Source organism: Chrysemys picta, chromosome 8, assembly GCF_011386835.1.
Source record: "Chrysemys picta bellii isolate R12L10 chromosome 8, ASM1138683v2, whole genome shotgun sequence".
Lineage (NCBI taxonomy): Eukaryota > Metazoa > Chordata > Testudines > Emydidae > Chrysemys > Chrysemys picta.
The window spans coordinates 104409363-104431677 of record NC_088798.1 but is presented as its reverse complement, the minus strand read 5'-3'; the positions used below and the strand labels follow the sequence as shown (position 1 = coordinate 104431677).

Genomic DNA, 22315 nt, shown 5'->3' with positions numbered 1-22315 from the left:
GCAGCTTGATCAGGAACGTACCTGCCTGGACCCCTTGGGTACGTACTGGGGTAGCTTGCTGAGCCGCTGCCCTTGCTACCCCGTCTCAAGCTAGCGCAGGTGCGTCTATGTGAGCTGAGAATGGCTGTACCTCAGGCCTGGTCTGCGCAGTTTAGGTAGCTGTGTAACTATGTGAGTTAGGGGGTGATTTTTACCAATAGATATACTTGTCCCATCCGTCATGTGGACACAGTTATACTACTATACTGGGACCTGAGCCCAGGCTAGCCGACTTTCCTTCCCATACTGTTATACCACAGAGCTGTGGCCAGGCTGGGCGGGTTGAGCTATCCCGGTGACGTGCGTTGACAAGGCGGGAGGGCATGTGTGTGTGTAAACCCCCTTAGGGAGCAGGCCGATCTCTTTAACCCTGATATTCTGTTTTCTTGCCGAGATATTGTTCAGACGTGGAGGCAAGGCAAGTGACTACGAACAGAGAGCCCCATTTTATTAGCAGTTAGTTCAACAGGACCGTACATTATTAGTGATAAAGAATCTTTGAATACCACCCAAAACGGCTGGGTTCACCAAGATTGAAAGGAGGGGCAAAGACAACTCTGAAATATCCCCTCCTCCCCCAGGAAATACCCACTTCTCCCACCCCCCACCCCCGGGAAATTATACAGAATTTCATGCAAAAATAAAAAACGGGAACCCCCGGGGGGCTCCCTCTTTTGTCAATAACAAAAGGTAAAAGAAGGGTTTAAAAAAGCCCAGCTATGGGGAATCTCTCTCCCCACTCGCTCTCCAGCGCCGCCCAGTGACGGCGCTAGTGATCGACAGAGCAGGTACCATTCTCCTCTCGTAAAGTGCAGGCAAAGCCACGGGGAGCACTTGGGGACCATTCCGATGGCTGCTTCTGTCCATACGCACACGGCGAGGTGGTTCGTTCCTAGGGTACCTGTCTCCGCCCCGTTGGCTGCTGGTGGGCAGGAGCGCTCAGACACACGTCCCCGCGAGCTAAGCTGAGCCTAAGACACCCAGACGCAATCGGGACAGACTTGCATCAGTGGCTGGAGAAAGCACTTTACGTTCATCCATTCTAGCCTCACAACATCCCTCGAGGGACCATGATCCTGGGCATGCAGGCGGGGAACTGAGGCCCTACTGTGGGATCCTGGCTTTACAAGACACCCTGGGAGTGAGCCTCCCTCCCTCTTGAAAGGCCGAGATATTTTTGCACTGATATTTTTGCTGCCTTTTCCTTCCTGCTGCTGCCAGTCACCAAGGGGTCGGGGAGTCCAGTGCCCCCCTGGCTCCTGCAGAGCCAACAGCAGCGATAGGGGCTGCCTAGGTGCTAAGAGGAGCCTGGGCTCATCGGGCTGTCAGTGCTGCTTCCCCCCTTCCAGCCGGCCCACTCCTACCCCGCGCCCTTCCACCCGGGAAGGTCACGGTTTGCTGCCATGGTCGCTCCCAGCCCGAGACTGCAGCGTCACGGAATGAATCCGAGCGGGGGCAGAAGCTGCAGGCTGTTCGTAATACAAGCCTGGGTTGGGGGCTTGCAGAACGGTGACTAAAGGAGAGACACTAGGTAGGACTGGGCAGTTGTAGGGTGCAGGTGGGGGGGAAAGGGGGGTGCCAGGCAGTCTCTGTCTCTGCATAACCTGATGTTTGTCCACATGTAGCAGAGCAGCAACGAGCCGGCGGATCAGCACTACAGGGCCAGTTGCTGGAGCTAGCGGTTATCTCGGGAGAAAGCAACGGGAAAGGGTCTCGTTTGTTAAACCCCATGGCCCAAGGGGGCGATACTATGCATTGGTGGGCACTGCACACGCACATCGAGGAGGAGGAGAGACCCTTAGAGCAGGGAGCTCTCACGTGGCTGGGATTCCAGCACTCATAACAGAAAGATTAGCATGTGTGTGTATGTGAGCACACGCAGGGGCTTAGACCGACCCATGGCACTAGTGATTTCAAATACGCTACCTGGTGGAGCCCGCAAAGCCCCCCCAAGCACCAGCCCTGCCTGCCGTTTTGGACTCATGCCCCCTAGCAGCGAGTCCCCGTCTCACCCCACGACCACCGCGGAAGCTCTGCTCTAACCTTAAAACGCCTGTTTGAGCGGAGAAGGCGGAAATCCAAGATGGCAGTGACACTGTTGGGTGTCGTCACGGTATCCCGAAACCTCCTGCAGACCGTTCTTTGGGATCAACGCTCCCCAAGCCGCAGCATGGTATGTACCTAATCCACACGCACAGGATGGGGCGAGAAACCGGCCTCAGTGGCTGCTGGCGTATGGGCCTGGCTTCACTCCCTCCTTCTTACCGCGCTCAATGAGAGAGAGCAGCCTGCTCGCCTCAACTCAACACCCACCACTGCAGCAAGGAGAAGCCAGAAGAGAAGACACATGCGGGCAGGGGAAGATGTCCTGGGCTCTTCTGTTGTAACTGCAACAAGCAATGGAGCAGAATATGCTGCCTCTCCGCAGCACAGCTCCAGCGGCTAGAAACTGCAACAGGCTGCATAAGAATCACACTGCATTTCACCGACACCTTCCCCCCCAAAACTAGAGGGGAACGGCCGATCCTGGACTGCCCACGGCTCCTACTCCGGTTGTTCCAAGGGTACGTCTGCACTGGAGCTGAAGGGTGTCATTTTCAGCCCAAGCAGACATACCCACGTGAGCGCTCCTAGCACACTACAAAGAGAAGCTGTGGGAGGAGCTCGCCAGCCTGGGGCCTGGGTGGGATCGGACTCAGCCCACCCTGCCACTTGTGGGTATAGCTCAAGGTCTGCCTGAGCCGGAAACGACACCTTCCGCTCCAGTGCGGACGTACTCAACGCTGCTTAACGGCGATGGGAAGGCGGCTCGGTGCAAAGGAAAAGGCCACGTATAATACCGAGACAAGGGCGGCGTTTGTAAGCTCGAAAGCTTGTCTCTCTCATCAGCAGAAGCTGGTCCAAGAAAAGATATCGCCTCCCCCACCTTGTCTCTCTAATATCCTGGGACTGACACGGCTGCAACAACACCGCATATGTAGAATACCGTCATTGAACAGGGGCTGCAAAGGGAGGCCCCTGACTTCTCTCAGGGGAGCTTAGTGTCTGAGGAGAAGAGGAAGCTTTCACATTACTGCAAGTGCCAGAGGGGACGCCTGGCACTGATGTGTTAAACAGCATTAGGAATACACCCCCAGAGATAGGGGCTGTCCCAGGACGGGGCAGACTCTCAGAATCAGAGCCTAGCTGGTGGCAGAGGACAACACAAGACCATTAGCATGGCCCAGGGCCTAGATCTGTGTGGATCTCTCACTCCCCACCATTCCAGCATGGCACCATGAGAGGAAGACAACATGGAACTCAGGGACTGGCATGGGGAAAGCCTGAGGGCCTATAGGGGAACCCTCCTTGCTTTTCCCCTCCCACCCAATCTCCTTGCTAGGCCCTCTTCAATGTGAATGTACTCAGTTGCTAACACAGTGACGTCCAGTTGGGGAGATACCCGATGAATTAATCTTAGGCAATTCTTAGCTCTCAAGAGTACTGGGTCCAAGAAACCTGTGCGAGCCCTTGGTACCTGCTCCATGAGACACTGGCATTCACATCATCTTCTACTGTCTCCTCTCTTCATTCCTTGTTGGATGCACCTTCCCCGGCCTAGGCTTCCCAGTCCTCTTTTCCCAACCTCTCTGGAGCAGCGAGATAACAGAACTCGCCCCATCTCACTCCTCCTCCCCAAACTACTACACCCAGGCTCTCCTGGCCCACCATGCAAGCAGCTCATTCAGCCAACAGCACTGTCAGATCAACTCTTTTGGGGTTCTTCCAGATGGGTCTTCCCTGACCCTGGGCCACCTCCACTCCTAAGTGAGTGATACACCAGCCTGCTTAGGGATCCAGGGCCTTCGCCCAGGAACCAATGGCAACCGTTCTTGGTTAGCATTGCTACCGGCCCCACCCACGCCGGGACAGTTGGGGGCAGAAACTCGCAGGAAACCTCAATACTGAAACACCGGCAGTGAATAGAACTGAGAGAGAGTCAGAGATGGAGCAGCAAGGTACTTATCCCGTCATTAGAAAAAAATTGTTCATCACTGGTCAGTAGATAGACCAGCCAACCGCACCGGCTGCCCACCTTCACGTGTAACAGTGAACGAGACAAAATAAAACCGTAGTATCTCAGGTACAAACTTGTGGCACCAGAAAAACAGAACAAAATTATTAAAATACTTTAGCTTTTAGTATCCAAGAGGTCCAACGTGCTCGGAATCCTTTCGGCCGCTGTTAGTCCAATGTCAGCCCTGCCTGACGTCTGCCCCCTTCTGAGCTGGTGGCTCGTATATCAAACCACGTTCCAGTGAGCAGGCTACTGGACAACCTCAGTCTTTTACCACAGAAAACACCACGTATATAAAACGTTGCCACGCGGGAAGGGGGGCAGGGGGCACATTTTTCCTTTGTAACCACTCTGGAACCAGTTCTCAGTTCAGTTCTCTTACCAGATGAGACAGATAGTCATCTGTCAAGCTCCCACCCTTCAATAAAATAAAATACAATAAAATAAAAGGCTGGGGGGAGGGGGAGAATTCATTGGTGACAAACTAAACATTGCCAAGTCTTAAAGTCTTCTTTAAAAAAATCCACAGACCTCTTCCAGCGCTTAGCGCTAGGTCTTGTGGGAACCCAGGACACCCCATTCCTTTATGCTGTCTCACTTCACTTTGTTTGAAACTTGATTGCAGACTTGGGTCGGTGTTTCTGGCCGGCCCCTTTGTGCCTCTGACCTCAAACAGCACATCGTGCTCCTGTTCTCCAAGCCAGCTTTGCAAAGAGTTGTCCACATCTTGGAAGGGTGCTCAGCTCCATTATCTGATGAGGAGAGTCTCAGAGTTGCTGTAATACTATCTTAGACATGGAGAAGTTAACCCCATCCAGGTATGGAGAAGCAGGGAATCTTTGGGGAATCCCCCCTCATCAGGAAATGACATCACAACCCAGGAAGTGACCTCATTGACAGGGACCTCAGAAGACAACAGCTCTTGGGGAATTTGCACTGGGTTTGCAGAGTCAGGCAGTCACACAACTTTAAGGGCCCTCAGAAGAGACAGTTCGCTCCCGTATGCCATACTGATGGCCACATGGGTTCTCACTCCAAGACCTTGGCTGAATATTGCTCAGAAATGCTTTTCCCTGGTGGCTTTTCCCTGGTGGCCTTTCCCTCCCGCTCCTATCTGTTTGGCTTGGTGTTAGATTTGGGATCTTCTTCGTGGGCTCGCGTCACTATTGCTCAGTAAGGCGATGACAGCAGCAGCTACCTAGCGTTCTGGAGTTCCTCCCGCAACCAGGTTGGCAGCGTCTGACCCATTTTGTACAGCAGCTTGGACAGCTCTATATTGTGGTCCCGGTAATAATCCCTCAGGAAGGCTCGTGACTGCAACAGTAAGAGAGGACAGAGATCATCATTAATGGTAATCATTAGCGTGTGCCAGGAACTTGCTGCAGTCAATGCATTAGAGTGCTCCAGCGCTCTGGGATGTGAACCAGACCAGCTTTTCACTATCCACCCACCAACCCCGCCCTTGCGTGCTCAGTATCAAACCAGACTCATGCATGTAAATGCGGTTTTCTAGTGCACTCTGATGTACACGCCCTCCCCCCCATCCAGTGTTCTGCTGAGACACACAGATGTTCTACTCTTGCTGGGAAACTGTGGTCCTCAGTAGCAGCAAAAAATAGCAAAAGCAAGGCTCATTTAGTGGCAATCATGCGAGGTTTCCAATACTTACATCTGAATCCATCTCTGGGTATTTCCTCCCTTTGCTTTTCCCCAAGCACTTGGTTTTCCCTCCCTCCAGCAGTTGGCACCAGAATCCTTTCTTTGGATCAAACCTACAAGAGGAGAGAAGTCAGCAACATTTATCGAAACATGCCCATGAAACGGCTTTGTTCCAAGATCCTCAGACGGACAGCTCTCCAGGACATGGGTCTGGTACTATCAATGCATTCATTGATGACTTGGATAATGGAGTGCAGAGCGTGCTTATAGAATCTGCAGATGACACCAAGCTGGGAGGGGTTGCAAGCACTTTGGAGCCCAGGATCAGAATTCAAAATGACCATGACAAATTGGAGAATTGGTCTCAAATCAACAAGATAAAATTCAATAAAGACAAGTGTAAAGTACTACAGTTAGGGAAAAAAAAAAAATCAAATGCACAGCTACAAAATGGGGAATAACCGGCTAAGCAGCAGTGGTGCTGAAAAGGATCTGGGGGCTACAGTGGGTCACAAATTGAATACGAGTCAACTGTGTGATACTGCGGCAAAAAAGGCAGATGCCGCTCAGGGCTGTATTAATAGGAGTTTCATATGTAAGACATGGAAGGGAATTGTCCTGCTCTATTCAGCACGGATGAGGCCTCCGCTGGAATATAGCGTCCCATTCTGGGCACCACACTTTAAGAAAGATATGGACAAACTGGAGAGCGTCCAAAGGAGTGCAACAAAAATGATAAGAGGTTTAGAAAACCTGACCTAGGAGGAAAGGTTGAAAGAATCAGGCATGTTTAGCATTTAGAAGAGAAGGCTGTGGGGGCACATGAATATGTCTCCAAATATGTAAAAGGTTTATACAGAGGACGTTGAATGATTGTTCTTGTCCTATCTTCAGTGGACACGGAGAAGTAATTGGCTTAGTTTGCAGCAAGGGAGATTTGGGTTAGATATTTAAAAAAAAACAAAAAAACTTTCTAACTATAAGGATAGTTAAGTACTAGAATAGGTTACCAAGGGAGGGTATGGAATCTCCATCACTGGAGGTTTCTAAGAACAGGTTGAACAAACACCTGTCAGAGATGTGTGTGGGATTGGCCTAAATGACCTCTCGAGATCCCTTCCAACCCTACATTTCTAGGATTCTGTGAGATGCTGGCATAAGAACGGCCATACTGGGTTAGACCAATGGTCCATCTAGCCCAGTATCCTGTCTTCTGACAGTGGCCAATTCCAGGTGCCCCAGAGGGAATGAACAGAACAGGTCATCAAGTGATCCATCCCCTGTCGCCCATTCTCAGCTTCTGGCAATCAAGGGGAAGCCTCATCCTTCTTGCAGACTGTCACTGCACTTTGGTTTGTAATGTTTCACAGCGCTTTACAGGACACAGCAGTTTGTGTAGACAGCAAGCCAGGCCTGGGGTTAAGTATAGATTTTTACAGGATCATTGCCCATGATAACAAAGGCCTGGTCTACACTGGGGGGGGGGGGGGGGGGGGGAAATCGATCTAAGATACGCAACTTCAGCTACGAGAATAGCGACGTAGCTTAGATCGACTTACCGCCCGGCGCAGGATCGACGGCCGCGGCTCCCCCGTCGACTCCGCTTCCGCCTCTCACCCTGGTGGAGTTCCAGAGTTGACGGGGAGTGCGTTCGGGGATCGATTTATTGTGTCTAGACGAGACACGATAAAATCGATCCCCGATAGATCGATCGCTACCCGCCGATCCGGCGGGTAGTGAAGACGTACCCTTATGTTTGTAATGGCGTGTTTTAATTTCTTAAACTCTTAATGAAGAGCTCTCCTAAGAAAATTATATTTAAAAAAAAAAGCTGTCATAAACTGGGGAGGAATATTCTGTCGATTCTAAGCAGCAGAGGAGGGAAAAGACAATAATAACCCAACCCTACCAAGCATTCCCTTTGGTACAAGGAAAGTTGCCAGATGCAACTTCAGTGTGATCCACCAAACCGCCTCCCTACCCCATTTCCGGCCCTAGTGCAGGCAGCGAACTGCTCAGTTTCTGTGTCTAGAACTTGTGCATGGGTCTGGATGGTCACAGATGGTTCTTCTGCCAACAGCGGTTTCTATTGCATTGCTGTATTTCCAGTGCTAAATACTGCACTGGCCCAACGGAGAATGACAGACCCTCTGTTGAGGTCACAAACAAGAAGCGCAAACGGACGTCCAGCATCTTGGCAAGGAAGGAGCCGACTTCCCTTCCTCTGCTGCAAGATTCTGGCCTGCAGGGAGGGCGCTCACAAGTACTAGTGGCTCAGGAACTGTGTTCAGAAAAGCCATCCAAGCCTCCATGAAAGACGGCTCAGGGGCTGGTTCTGGTCCCAAGCAAATATGGCTTTGAGTCCTGGGGCAAAATTTTGCCCCACTGAAGTCAATGGAAGCTGTTGTTGTTGATGTCAGTGGGGCCAGGATTTCCCCTCTACTGTGGCGCTTATCCGGCTCCACTCTCATTCCCAAAACATCCCCTTGATGGGAAACCTGCCACGGGGAAAGGGCGAGAAAGCCCAATGCTTGGAATGACAGGCCGCAGCCCGGAGGGCCACGCCGGCTGAAGGAGGAAGAGGAGGGTACGAGGAGAACTCACGCCAGGGTTTTATGGTAATCTATGAAGTTCGTCACGCCAAGGAACTTCTGGACTGTATCCATCACTTTGGCTGGTTCTGTTCGGAGCAGCTTGCCATCCAGAACAAGGATCTGCAAGAATAAAAAGAGAGCTGGGGGAGGGTGCGGGTCTAGTCTGGTACCAGCTCCATGCTGGCTTCAAATTGGATCCGTCCCTACCCCCAAGAACAGACAGGTGCCTTGGGCTGCTACAATCTGCCGTAGGTACTTCTATAGCCCCCCAGTGTCCGAGCACCCCACCATCTTTACCCTCAATGCCCCTGACAGGTGGGACAGAACTATTTCTGCCCCCTCCTTCCCCCCACGTTACAGATGGGGAGCTGAAGCCCAGAGAGGCAAAGTGATTTGCTCAAGGTCACACGGGGCATCTGTGGCAGAGCAGAGAATTCAACCCAGGCTCCTCCAGCCCCAGACTACCACCCTAACCACTAGACACAATCCTTCCTCTCTCCCCTGCAACTGATTCCACTTTCCTCAGCGCTGGCCTGGCCATGGAAGCCACTCGGAAGCTGCCGGTGGCTGAATATGCGGCAGGTGAAACACGTCACACCAGTTCACCAAGCGCGATGCTGAATCTCCATTCAGAGCCTTCAGTGAGCTAGGAGCGAACTATCGCTCAGATGACCCCTCTCTGTCCCACTCCCAGAATACCCCCGTCAGCAGCACTGGACAACGCACAGTCAATGAAGAGTGCTCACCTACAGAGCTCCCTGCTGCAGGAGGAATTCATGGCTTTCTTTCTTTAGCGCACAAGGCAAGGCACAAACCTGCATGAGCTCTTTCAACCGCAGTGACTTTCAGGCCAGACACTTTTCTCTGAAGAACAGAGACATCAGGGCCACAACCCCACCGACGGCGAACCAGAATCTGGCCCAAATTCTCACACTTGTGCGCACAGACCTGCACATTTACAACTGCAGGTGTCCAAGTTAAGAGCATAAAATGTGCGCACACCTGGTCATTTAGGTGCCCAACTAGCCGTGTGCACGCACAAATCCTCCGTTTGCATGGGCACATCAAGTGTACAGTGGTGTGCCAACACGTCCTTTCCAGAACCACTAACTCTTGTACGCGGTGCAGAGATGGTAGGGTGACCAGTGTGCTGTAACTACATCGAGAGCTGCCCAATCACAAGGGATAAATCCGCTACAGAGAGCGCTATGAAGTACAGAGCTTGTGTTATTTTTGTCATGCACTTTGATGCTGCAGTCACAGCCAGAAAGTGTCTGAAGGGCATTCAAGGACATGAAACAGTCCCATAAAACTTTCAACACCATACATTCTGCTGTGCACTTCTTCTGTATTGTGGTGTACTCTCTATGCCCTTTGGTTAGAAGCTCTTTAAAAGGGAGCCCTGCAGTTTGTTTGGCATAGCACACGGTACACACTTGGCAGCCTGGCATAATAGTCCACCAGTGGTACATAGTCATCACCCTCCCATGACCACACTAACTCTGGTTCCTTCCTGCTCTGGACAAGTTTCAGAAATCCATTTTCTGTGACATAATTCCAGTCTTTTAATCCCTTTCCGACTGTCAGAGCTCAAAAGTGGGACTGAAGGCCGAGCTCCTGGAGCCAGATGGGTCTCTGATGGGTTGACACCTCTCTGCACACTTATGCGCTCACACCCCCATTGCACAAACACACACCCCTGCTCCAACGCAATGGATATGAGAGAAGAGACGAGACTAATAAATTCCCTGCCAACTCCACCCCCACGATCTGAGAAACAACCATGGAAACTGGGAGTTGGGCGAAGAGGATGGTTTTGTGCTCTGGGCCATAAACAGTCACAGGTCCCAAAGACATCCTGTTACGCTGAGTTCCGGACCACAGCTTCCCCTAACCAGGGCTGGGTAGAGAGAGGACGTTAGTCATGGTCCATGAATCCCACGGTAGCGCTTTGACAATGGACTCTATGCCCAAGCGGCGTATGGCTGTTTTCTCCCACCACAGAAGGAGTGCTCTCCGCACTGCTGTTTGCAATAAGAACACCGCCCGGTTTTTGTCCTTCCTACCTGGTTGGCATGATAGCTGTTCAGCCAGCGCTCAATGTGGGTGGCGTACCAGCCCGGTACCAGGCAGCGGCTCTGTAGCGTCCGGAGCTTCTGAGAAGCCTCAGGCCCAGCTGTGATCACCTCGTGGAAAGTGAATTTCAGAGCGACTGGGTCATCGTGAGCTCGCTGGTGCTGTTAACAGCAGCAAACCGGTTTAGTTTCTCAGGCAGCACAACAAAACCCCAATGGCGTGGCCAGCATTACCGGGATCTGAGTCCAAGCCTGCGTGTGAGCTCCTGGGAGGTTTCTGAGCGCCAGTGCAGTCACTGGGCTACCAGTGTCTAGCTTGCTGCTTTGCACCAAACGGTGGGATACACCCACAGCTTACGCCATCCCACACCTAACTCAACACAGCATTGGATCACCTCTTCCTCGGGCATTGGCCTGAGGACGCCAATCTCCTCCGGTGCAGGCCAGGACCCCTGCCATGGCTGCCAACCCGCGGCCATCCCGCAGGACAGTGCAGAGCGTGCCTGACCCAGCACGGGACAGCAGATTCTCCGTTCGCTCAGCGCAGAGTGCCACACCCCAGAGCATAAGGAGCCGCCTTGGGAGAAGCGGCGACAGCCGAGCAGCTCACCTGGTACCAGGAGTAGGCCCGGTCTGCAGGGTTGATGAGGATGGTGATGACCTTGGCCTTGGACAGCAGCGCGGCCGCCCGCCTGGGGGCCGTTTCCGAGTCAAAGTAATTGGCGCTCTTCTCGAAGTAGAAGTCGGAGGTGGTGTTGGAGGGGATGGGGAAGAATTCCATGTACCTGCAGGGAGGTCGCTGCATGAGGCGGGGGAAGAGAGGGCACCCGGGGAGGGCGACAGAGAAATACACCTGGCCCCCTGCCCTGGAGACAATGGAGGCCAACTATTGTATATCAAGCGTTCTATAGTCAGGATCCAGCACACGCTACCGATCACCTCCCGCAGCTGCCCCGAACAGCCACCTCATGTCTGACCACCAGCAGTCTAGGGCTCTGGCTCCAGCATGTGGGGAAGATCCTGTCTACACTACAGATCGGAACACTGATGGAACTGGTTCAGGGGACAAGTGTGCTGTGACCAGGACCCAGGGCTCTACTGTACATGTGTAGATCAGCCCCCCGGCCAAGTGCATCTCAGAGCCTCACACAATGGAACGAAGGCTCCCTGGAAGGGGTCCGGCCATAAAACGCAGTTTAACTGCCCTCTGTCATGGTATGTTGGCACCGGGCACACATTCTTCCACCACTCACTGGCCACTGCACGATTCAGAAGGGGGCAGAGGTTCGAGTACGTGCCGGCAGCAGGCCCAGCCTAGGCGGATAACTGGGCGTGTTTGTTAAGATGCTCTGCAGAGGGATCTAGTCACCTTACTGACTAGGTGTCTAGTGGCAACGGACAGTCTGCTAGGGGAATTCTGGACTCCTGCCCTCACATGTTGGTCCCAGGCGCCGGAGTCACATGGCAAACCCCGTGCACAGCTCTTCACGAAGCTTGCAGCTTCCCCCACCCCCAGTACACCCGGGGACCCCGGCGCGGGGTAGCATGAAAGAAGGCCTACCAGTCAATGCCCTTGTGATAATTGTGTCCGTTGAAGAACTGGATCTCCTCGAAAGTCTCCGAGCTGGGGTAGTTGCTGCTCAGGTCCGGGTGCATCCCCAGGAACAGATAGAGGGCTGTCGTCCCTTTAAATGGAAAGGAAGCAGAGCCGAGGTTGGGGGCGCAGCAGTGACCACCCTGCGCCTTAGCGAACCAGACAACGTTCCCTCCCTTCTTTGCCACAGGCTGCCCCATGCATGGCCGTTCGGGGCATCCAGTTCAGGTTCCCACTCCAGCCCGGCATAGGTAGGGTTTGCCGACCTCCGAGGAAGAGATGGAGGTTCTAGGACCCAGCTAGAGGAACAATACCAGCTCAGATCTGCCCTGGTAGGCAGAATGCAGGGAGGCACCGGGTGGAGAACCAGACAATCCCCCGAATAAAGAGAAATGACACAACTGGTGCGATAGCACAGCTGAAACGGCGATGCGCGTGCTGGTATCGGCTGCGTTGTCTTTCACTGGTTCTGTGCTGCGCAGCTCGACGGAGGGGAACTGGAGTACCTGTTTTTTGAGGTCCGATGATGAGAAGCTTTGGGAACCGGTCACATGTCTTTTCTTTGGACCAAATGTCCTTATGCCGCTTGTCCTCACAGGGATCCTGAAACACAGGAGTAAGAGGATTGAGGAAGTGCAACCTGGGGGCGTCTGGGAGGAGAGGCCTCGATGCCCCATATGCCTTTAATAAATACAGTGAAGACTACCTGTTCTCACGGATGATGGGTGCCAAGGCTGTGATGAGGAGGGAGAGCCAGAGGTTGCTGGAAGGTCAGCACGGAGCTGAAACCCCTACAGCTAACAAGCAGGCAAGCGTTGTCCAGCAGATAGGGCATTGGACTAGGAGTCAGGAGTTCTGGCCTCTACTCCCATCTCTGCCACTGGCCTGCTGGGTGACCTTGGTCGAGTGACTTCCCTGCTCTATGCCTCAATTTCCCTGCCGTAAAATGGGGTTACCCTCCTTTGTAAAGAGCTTTGAGCTCCATGGATACGTAGAATCCGAGTGTTATTATCACAGACCCTTTTATGCACCCATGTTGTGAGCCCTGGGACAGGGATATGGTCATGAGCAGAACAGTGTCTTGTCCATCCTGGCATGGATTCTCACTTAGGAGGAAGGCAGTAGGTGAGCAGAACCTTGCCAAATTCAATCACAATAGAACCAAATCCAGCCCTGTTTGCGCCTGGTGCGGTCCCCAATTCCCTGGCAGGCCTGGGCCTCCTGTCCCCCATTCAAGCCAGACAGCCTGGCAGTGGAGCTCTGTACCTGCCACAGTGGATCCTTCTCCTCGGAGAAGATCTGGAAGTATTTCTGCGCCAGTTGCATGGGCGGCAGCGTCTGCAGCTTCAGGTTGGTCCAGGAGCCGAGGAAGCGAACCAGGTGTTTGAAGGTGTACAAACCCAGGCGGTCGTTGCCGTAATTGGACAGATGGGTCATGAAGATACTGATCTGGAATGGAACAGCAAGACGACAGGACAGGCGTTAGTCAGCGCTCTGAGTCCATCTCAGGACAACTGTAGTTTGCACGTTGGTGAGGTTCTCAACACTGGGGAGTCCTGGGCCCAGCTCTGAACTGGGAGGAACAAACAGGGACTGGTGCAGATGAAAAAGTTGCGGGACCCCGGACGTGTAACACACCCATTAGGAGAGCAAGGTCTCTGTCCTCCTCTCGCGGCTGCTTCACATCACAGCTACCAGCCTTAGCTCAAGAAGTGGCGTTTCGTGCTTTTAGTACTGAATGTCCCTGGGTCAGACCCTGCTGCCAGCCCGAGCAGGGTCAGTTATGGATGGACCTGAGCCCCCCAATCTGGGGAGGAAAAGGCATGCAGGAGACTTGGACTCTGTCTGGTCTCTGACTCTCACTTTTGAGACCAGGAGTGTTTGGGAGTGCTGCAGAGGCCGCCTTTACATCACTCTGTGGCCAGCCCAATTTGAGGGCCAACATATTAGGCTCTTGGAGGAGACCCTGCCCAGCCTCGACCACAGGCTGAGAGCCCCTGGTCATTGGAGTCACAGGGAAACTCATCTACCCCAGCCGAGGGGACAGTCCGAGTGCGCCAAGGGGCCGTTCCAAGCCCTGCAGAGTACTCGGAGGGCAGCACTCACAGGGTTAAGTAGCACAGTCAGGAACAGCTCCCCTCCATTGATGATCTTGTCCAGTTCACTGGAGCCGCCAGGGTATTCGTTATAGAAGATGGTGTGCGTGAACAAGCCACAGGTCTGCCGTGGGAGTACCTGGGGACAGAGAGGAGTCAGAGCAGGAAGGAATCGCGCAGCCTGCTCCAGAAATCCAGCTCCGGTGCTCCTTCCTCACCATGCCAAACTAAGGGCGATCCGCCAGGGTCAACCTGCCAGGTATTAGTACTGGCCTCGACATCACCCGGGAACCCCCCGACGAGATTCTTCTACTCAGAAGGGACGGAGCTGGGCTGCTCCAACCCCCTTTGGGGAGGGGGAAATTCTCCTGACCTCTGAACCACACACACACCTATTGCCGGGGGGGTCTTTTGGGATCAGATACCCCTCGATCTTCCAGGGATGCTGGAAAATCATGACCATGATCTCCCGAAATAAAGGGCGGCTCTGTAGCAAAGGGACTTAGCAGCAGCAGCCGCCATGCCTAGCAGGGTGCTGGGGACACTGCAGAGGTGACTCGGTCCGCAGCAGTCAGGCGGGTCTCGTTTCTCCTGCTGACCGAGCCACACCGGTGCATTTAGCCCACCCTGCCAAATCCACCTGCACCGGCCTCGGTGCTGAAACAGCCATGGAGGGAGTGCTTTGCGACAGTGGCGATGGATTAGGCTGGGGCTGAGATGAAGCCCAAAGAGATGCTCACAGCCGAGAGTCACTGCTGGGCAACGTTCAAACCAGTGACTTAGTGGCGTAGAGTTCCATGTCTTAGCGGAAATCCTCTGAGCCAGCTGTGCTGGCAGCCCAGCTGATTGTGGGAGGTTTAGGGCAGGGAGGGGCCCAAGGAATAGCCCCGATGCCCCGTTTCACCTACCATGATCCCATTGTGGACAAAGCCCCGGCGGTAGCGGGCTGGTTTCAGGTGGGGATACTCCTCCGTGCTCGTGACTTTGATCGCCCAAACCTGCTTCCACGCTTCGTACAGCTGCACGTGGACGGGGTACACGCCGGAGTGGTGGGGTGCCACGGCGTACCCCATGTCGGTGGGGATGCCATGCTCCTGATGGGAGAGGAGAGGGAAGGTGACTGCGCTAAGCTACAGAATCGGTGAGCTACAAACGACCCAAAGGAAACTTAATGGGCCTCAGTGGAGCTCTTCCATGGACAGATGCATCACACCAGGTTTTGCTTTAATAGGGTTGGCTTAGCAAGAAAGAGAGGCCGAATTCCCAATTCTAGCGCCTGGGGAGCATGGTTCCTTGCTGTGTCCAGAACGGTGGAGGTGAGTATCCATGAAGGGGAGAGCCAGCCCCAGCGAGAGCCAGGTACGCTGCAGGGAGGCACTGCATAGTCCGACCGTACACGGCCCTGCCAATGCACCTCAGTCATGCCCTGCTACTCCAAGGCTGTCAGCTGGGCCACACTGAGCAATGCGACAAGTATCCCCCAGGCTGGGGCTGCCAAGTCATCGCACTGATGATCCAAGCTGGGCTGGAACAGTGACGGGCAAAACTCCCGTTGGGTGGGAGAGCACAGTGCTTAGCTGAACCCCTCGGGTTTTGGCACAAGGTTCAGGTTCAGCTGAGGCATGAGAGGTGGTTTGCTAGTTATCAGAACCAGTGTGACCAGCCTTAGGATCCAGAACGGCAGAAGCAGAAAGGCTAGCGTGTTAACACAATGGGCCACTGGAAACTTCAGAACCCTTTGGGGGTGGGGGTGTATTCACTCCCCACATAACATGTTATTTGTCGCTTCTCACCCCATGCCTCCCTCCACCCACACAAAAGGGTGTCGATGTTTTATAGGTTGCAGAAGTTCTCTCCAAACACAGAACACAGGCACTACCAGACTGGATCAGACCCATGGTCCATCTAGCCCGGGATCCGGTCTGTGACACTGGCCTGTATGTCAGATGCTCCAGAGGAAGATATAAAATACCCAGAGTACACCTGGCTATTGCTGGCTCCCCTCTAGGCTCAAAGTCAAGCTACTAACCCAAGTTAAAAGCTCAGTTGCGATGTTTTAACCCAAGTTAGCTCACCCTTTTGCTGTGCAGATGTACCCTTAGTGGGTGGCTGATGCCCTCAAGCCTGAGGATGTATAGACAGGCTTTTCTCAGATCATACCACCTTGGGGGTGTGGGGGGAGAACCTTATTATTCACGTAACCTGAGTAATCAGCTTTTTAATTCTACCAGCCTCTGCAGATGGAAAAAAGGTGGATTGCTAAGTTGAGTTCACTAACACAAGGTAAAAGCCTAGCGAAGGCCCGGTAGGTTGTCGTTTTCATCTGAATTAGCAGGTCGAGATAAACCCCCAGCTCCCAGGTCAAGATAAAGACTAACTCACCTGAACACAACAGCCTGCCTTGTCTTCACTGGGCTTGTACCTGGTGTTAGTGCCCTCAAAGGAAGAGTGTATCCTTTCACCTAGGGAAGACAAGGCCCGTGGCTGTGTCTACACTAGACTTCCCACGTGATTTCCTGTTCACTGGCCATAGCAAACCCGTTGGATTAGAGACTCTGGACATTCCACTCATTTGTTCCTGGCAATCAAGCACCAGTGTTTGTAGTCTGGAACAAACATTTGGGGCGGGTCCTGAGAAGCATTTGCCAACGTGGTAGCTGCCTCCAGTTCATTAACTCCAGTTAAAACCCTAGTGAAGACAAACCCTTTGCCTTAGCCCTGGGCCAGGGCTATACTTCACATTTAGATCCACTTAACTGCCTCGCTCAGGGTGGGAAAAACGTTGGCCTTGTGCGACATGGTTCGGTCGACCTAACCCCCGCTGTAGACACAGGGAGGGCAACGGAAGAATTCTGCCCTCAACCGCCTCTTGAGGGGGTGGATTTACTGCAGGGAAGGAAAAACCCCTTCCACTGCTGTAGGAAGCACCTACACTATGGCGCTACACAGTTTTGTATCGATATCATTATTTCAGAGGTGTGTGTGCGCGCGCGCGCTGTACAACCCATACTGTAGATGCAGTTATACCAGTATAAAAGTGCTTACCCCAGACAGTATGGCTTGTTCCCTGGAAATTAGCTATACTGGTATAAGGCACCTTTATATCAATATAAGTGCATCCACACTGGGACAGGGTTTGTACTGGTGTAACTATATTGGCATAGTTAAAGTAGTACAACTTGTGTGCAGACACGTCCTTTGGCTTAAGTAAGCACCTGTGGAACTCTCTGCCACATGATAGTTAGGTATGGGATTAAAAAACACAGGGGCAGCCTTCTTTGAGGCCACTCACGTTTCATATCATCTTTGACCTGATCTTTTTAGTCTCTTCCTGCTGCTACTCAGCCCCCAACGCAGGAGCAGAGAGATAGAGAAGTACGAGGAAACCTATCTTAGCATCCTACCTAGGGAGCCAGTTAAACTGCATTTCTGGTAGGAGATGGAGAACTAAAGGTCAAACAAAACTTTATTCAAAGACACTTGGGGGTCTTTTAAAGAGGTGCCAGAGGATTCAGTGCTGAGAGCGTCCTCATGAGGTTTTACTGCACAGACAGCAGGACGGAGGAGAAGGGGGAGGACAGGGGGTGAAAACTGGAGGAGAGAGAGATGACGAAGCAAACTCCTGCTGCTCTTATGCAGCGTTCTTCCTCCTGCTCCCCACAGAATGAGAGCTCAGTCTGAGAACGCAGGAGGAGAGGCACGAGACTGGGTGGGGAGAGGGTTTAAGATGCCATCTTTAACTCCCCAGCCCAGCAAGCATCCCCCACGGCTAAATACCCCCCCAGCTGGCATCTTACTCACGACAGCGAATTTCTTGTTCATGGTCATTTGCTCCGCTAGCACCGACTGGTTGTGGAAGAGGTGAGGCTGCATGTGACTCCACATGTGTGGGAACCACCAGAACTCCTTCACGTACGACAGCAACAGGTCGTCTCCTTCGTCTTCAGCGTCCGTGCCTGCCAGGGCCAAACCACCATCATCAGCAGCAGCCCTACCGCACTAAAGCCAAAGAACTCAAGCCCGGCTCACGCGAGAGCCTGAATGCCCGGCTCAGGTGGGGTATGGGATCGCAAGGGGGGGGGGGTGTCGGACTGCCATCCTGAAATCCAACAGGCAGCGAAAAGCTCAGAGAAAGGACTGTTCTCTGCTGCCGCTCGGACCCCTGGAGGGCCAGTGGAAAGGAGCAGCAGCGCGAGAACCCCGGGGGCACTGCTGTCATTCTGGAGTGGATCCTTATCTTTACCAGTGACCAAAGGTGTGTTTGGGGCTTGGCCACCTTTGCTAGCCCTGCCTCTGAGAGCAGGGAGAAATCTGGCTCGGAAGGTCCTGAGCTCATCCCAGATGGGCTCTGGCGAGGGCATAAGCCACTAGAGCGGAGCACGAGTCCCAGCCCCCAAGATGGACCGGCCTCATATTGTTACATTGCTGAAGACGGGATATTGTTAACAGGTTCGAGCCTCTATCGAAGCCTCTGTTTAGGTTTCACGTTCATCGCAGCCTATTGCCCGCTGCCCAGGGGAAGCTACTGCTGAACATGGTGACTCTGCGACTGTACTCACACGGCCTGTAACCTCAGCAATTCAGCGAGACACATGCCAGAAGTGCCAGGAAGGCAAGAGAGCCCGAGCCCAGCGGGACGGGCCTGGCTTCTCACCCTGCCACTGGCCAAGGTACTTGCTCTCTCTCGGGCTGTAAAACGGGGCTAATGGTGGGAAGTACTCTGCCATCCGCTGCTCGACAACACCAGAGCAGCCCTAGGGATTCTTATTGGCCTAACCCAGCAAACGCCTTTGCCAGCTAATGCCTCGAGTTCTGTTCGTTTGGTTTTCCAGAGGAGAGACTAAAGGGGCAGAGCCCCCTTCTCTCAAGCTCCTCCCATGATACAACACTGCAGAGGCCTGCGTCTCTGGGACAGAGCGCGCTCTGGGAAGGGGCGTTCTACAGCTGCCATCTCCGTCGTCCCCGACGACCGGGGACGGAGGGGTTTTTAAGCTGCGCAGGATAGATACCGCAGCTCAGCAAGCTCCGAAATGGAGAGGGCCAGTGCGGGCCTATGGAGGCAAAGCTGCCCTGCCTCACCTGTGTGGAAGAATTTCCCTGAGTAGCCCAGGTTGAAGGTGAAGTTGGGGATGTGGGTGCGCAGTTCATTCTGAGTGTCAAACAGAGCCTGTGGAGAGAGACACATCATTAGTACCCGACACACATCATCACGCAGTAACCCGCACCTTTGGCACACTGGGGTCGGGAGTCACGCGTGCGACCTCTGCTTCGTGTACTCTAGCAACAGCACTCCCGCGGAAGGGCTCACACCCCCAGCTGATGCTCTGAGGGCACTAGAGCCTACACGTCAGTTCACTAGGGCCACAAATCATGCACCAGTGCCCCAGACACACAACCAGCCCTTGCCCCATGCACCAGTGCCCCAGACACACCCCCAGCCCTTGCTCTGTGCACCAGCGCCCCAGACACACCCCCAGCCCTTGCTCCGAGCACAATGGGATCTGTACCCAAGTGCACTAAGGCCAGGGATCCCTAGTCACATCAGAATCCCGCCCCGAGAGCACTGGCTGGCTGAGCTGGGACAGTGGTACCTTTACGTCTTCGACCTTCATGCGAGTGCCCTCCTTGCCCACGAAGATGTCATCGATGTCCACCAGGAGGTAGCGGTCGAGGGGAAGGGAGAGCCTCTTGCCGGTCAGGAAGGAGACGGCATCCACGAAGACCAGCTTGTGCAGCCAGAAGTTGAGGTTGTTCCCGAAGAGGACTCTCTGGATGCCGTCGTGCAGGCCCAGGTCCTGCACCACGGTGGTGTGCAGCGCAGCATCGACGCTCATGTGCGGGATGGACTCTGCTGACTTGGTCTTGGCCAGGAGTACCGGCTCGTAGGTGGAATGGTTGGACTGGAAGACGGTCCAGTCCTCTCCTGGAAGCAGGCCCTTCTCCACCTCGCTGGGGCGCGTGATGTACAGGAGCGGGGATTTGGGGTTGATGCTGCAGTCCTTCAGCCCGAGGTTGGAGTGGAGAAAGAGTGGGAAGCCCTTCAGCTGAGCACTCAGCAAACTGTTCTCGTTGGCCTGCCAGGGGAGAGCCGCGGACTGAATGAGAAAGGCCTCAGAGGGAGAGGAGAGGGGCAGGCTGCACCATGGCATTTTAAAGTGTGCAACTCACATTCCCATGCCTCCCTTGCAGCACCCTGCGTGCCGCGGCCCCACGCTCCCCTTTGGCTGATCCAGGCCACTGCTGTGCTCAGAAGCAAGTCGTACCCAGACTGCATCACCTGGACAGGTAGAGGCAGCAATGCAGGGCCGACGGGAGGGTGGGGGGACGGTTTGGTCAGATCCAGAGGGGGGCGGGCAGGACAAGCTGAAGGAACACGAGCTGGGGAAGCAGGAAAGGCAGCACATCACAAGCTGCTTCCCAGCAACCCCCTTAGAAGCAGCACTTGGGGAACCCCCTGGATTCACACACTCAGGCTCTGAGCACAATAGCAGCCACACGCTACACGGCAAGTGCCATCTCCTCTTCTGCAAAAGAGGGAGCTGGCCTGTCCCCCACCAGCCACATGTGAATTCTGCCGTCTGCATTCCCCGGTGCGCTCCTGCAGCAAGGCACCACGGCCGACATGGCCTGTCACGCAGCTGGGGCACCAAACCTAGAGTGTTGAGCCTACCCCTAAAACTGAGAGCCCCCCTTCCTGCTGTGCCCTGCACCTCCCAGGCCTGCTGGACTCTGACCCCTGCACAACCCCCTGTTCTGAGCAGAGAGAAGATTTCCAAGGGGAGGGCTGTTGTACAGACACATTGCCCCGACATTTAAGCTTCTCTCCCTTGCCAGGTTTTAGCGCTCTCTATGTGGATGGAGGATCCCAAATAGGATCCCATTGGCTCGTCAGACAAACTGAGCAGCAGACCATTAGAAAGCAGGTAGCAGAACTGCGGGACAAGGCGTTTGATAAACCCCACAGATTCAGCAGCCGCTCCCACGCCGGGATCTCGGCGGGGGGAGTTTTCCAGCGCGCAGCTCGCCGAGTTCCTGGACAGTCCGATCTGGGGAATGCGAACGCTGGGGACAGCTCAGCCCTGCAGCTGGGCTGCCTGTTCCACACCATTCACACCCACATGGGGTCTGGAGCCCGTCCATCTGCACACGAGCTGCTAACTGAAACCAAGAGCTGCGCGCCTGAAGGGCTGCTCCAGAGGCGTCTCTGCCCAGCTGGGCGGGCGGGCCTGGTTTGTCCCCCAGCCCTGGCGTCCTTGGACAGCAGAGGCTGGGAGTGCTACGAAGGGGCATGCCTTGCTGCTAGGGTGCAGGGGCGCCAATCATCCCACTCAACCACGGCCCTCGCTGCTCAGCAGGGGAAGGCTCCTCGATCGAAGGGGCGGTGGGGTCGACAGGAGGCCACTGGGCGTGTGAGGGGAGCGGAGAGTCCCCTCCGCGGGCTGGGAGCACATCTGGAATGCTGACGGCCTCGCTCCACGGGTGGGCCCAGCCCGCCCGCATCCTGCCTGCACTCCCGGCCCCGCAGAGTCTTCCCAAAACAGCTGCGCCGGTGGACGCAGGCCAGCAGCCCCCGGGGCTGATATTTTATATTTAGCCTATTGGTTTCATAGGCAGCAAGGGGTTTCCTCTACCGCTGGCCCTGAGGTTGAATACACCGTCTAGCGCCTGCTCCCATTCCTCTCCTCTGGCCAGCAACAGCTCGGCCAAAGGGCCTGGGGGCTTTACAGCACTCCCGGGTGAAGGGTCTCTACATCTCAGGGGTCACTGCTTAAAACGTGGCTCATCAGCTACTTATTTAGGACCTTCTGGGGGGGAGTCAATGCTGGACCAAATTCTCTCTGGTGTAAACAGGTGAATCCAGAGTGACCCGATGTCCCGATGTTACAGGGACAGTCCCGATATTCGGGGCTTTGTCTTATATAGGCGCCTATTCCCCCCACCCCCATCCCCATTTTTCACAATTACTATCTGGTCACCCTAGGTGTATCTGCATTAGCTTCAGTGAGGCGCCTCTTGTTCCCAGCAGCAGAGGGCTGGGTTCTCTGTCTGCTCACAGGGATTTATTATGTCCTGAAATTCAGTCCAAGCGGCTGGACTCTGCCCAGTTTGCTCCAGCTCCCCTCACTGCCTGAAGCTGGGAAACCCTAGTTACACACAGAAGAACACGAAATCAGAGGCATCCCAGAACCGGAGCTTGGAGT

General features: G+C 54.3%; 1 protein-coding gene across 2 annotated transcripts in view; it reads right to left on the bottom strand.

The window, feature by feature from the left end:
• Positions 1-466: 466 nt before the first annotated feature.
• NDST1 (N-deacetylase and N-sulfotransferase 1) overlaps positions 467-22315 on the bottom strand; it is a 78655-nt gene continuing 56806 nt past the window's right edge. For both annotated transcript variants that reach the window (XM_065556025.1, XM_042850960.2), the window contains exons 3-15: positions 19706-20188; positions 19194-19281; positions 17916-18070; positions 15023-15208; positions 14125-14253; positions 13285-13467; positions 12525-12621; positions 11986-12109; positions 11035-11209; positions 10416-10586; positions 8360-8469; positions 5766-5868; positions 467-5410 (exon numbers count right to left, since the gene is read on the bottom strand). In XM_065556025.1, the coding sequence (XP_065412097.1) occupies positions 5291-5410; positions 5766-5868; positions 8360-8469; positions 10416-10586; positions 11035-11209; positions 11986-12109; positions 12525-12621; positions 13285-13467; positions 14125-14253; positions 15023-15208; positions 17916-18070; positions 19194-19281; positions 19706-20188 (2124 nt within the window). In that variant the 3' untranslated portion in view covers positions 467-5290. The remainder of the gene's footprint in view (positions 5411-5765; positions 5869-8359; positions 8470-10415; positions 10587-11034; positions 11210-11985; positions 12110-12524; positions 12622-13284; positions 13468-14124; positions 14254-15022; positions 15209-17915; positions 18071-19193; positions 19282-19705; positions 20189-22315) is intronic.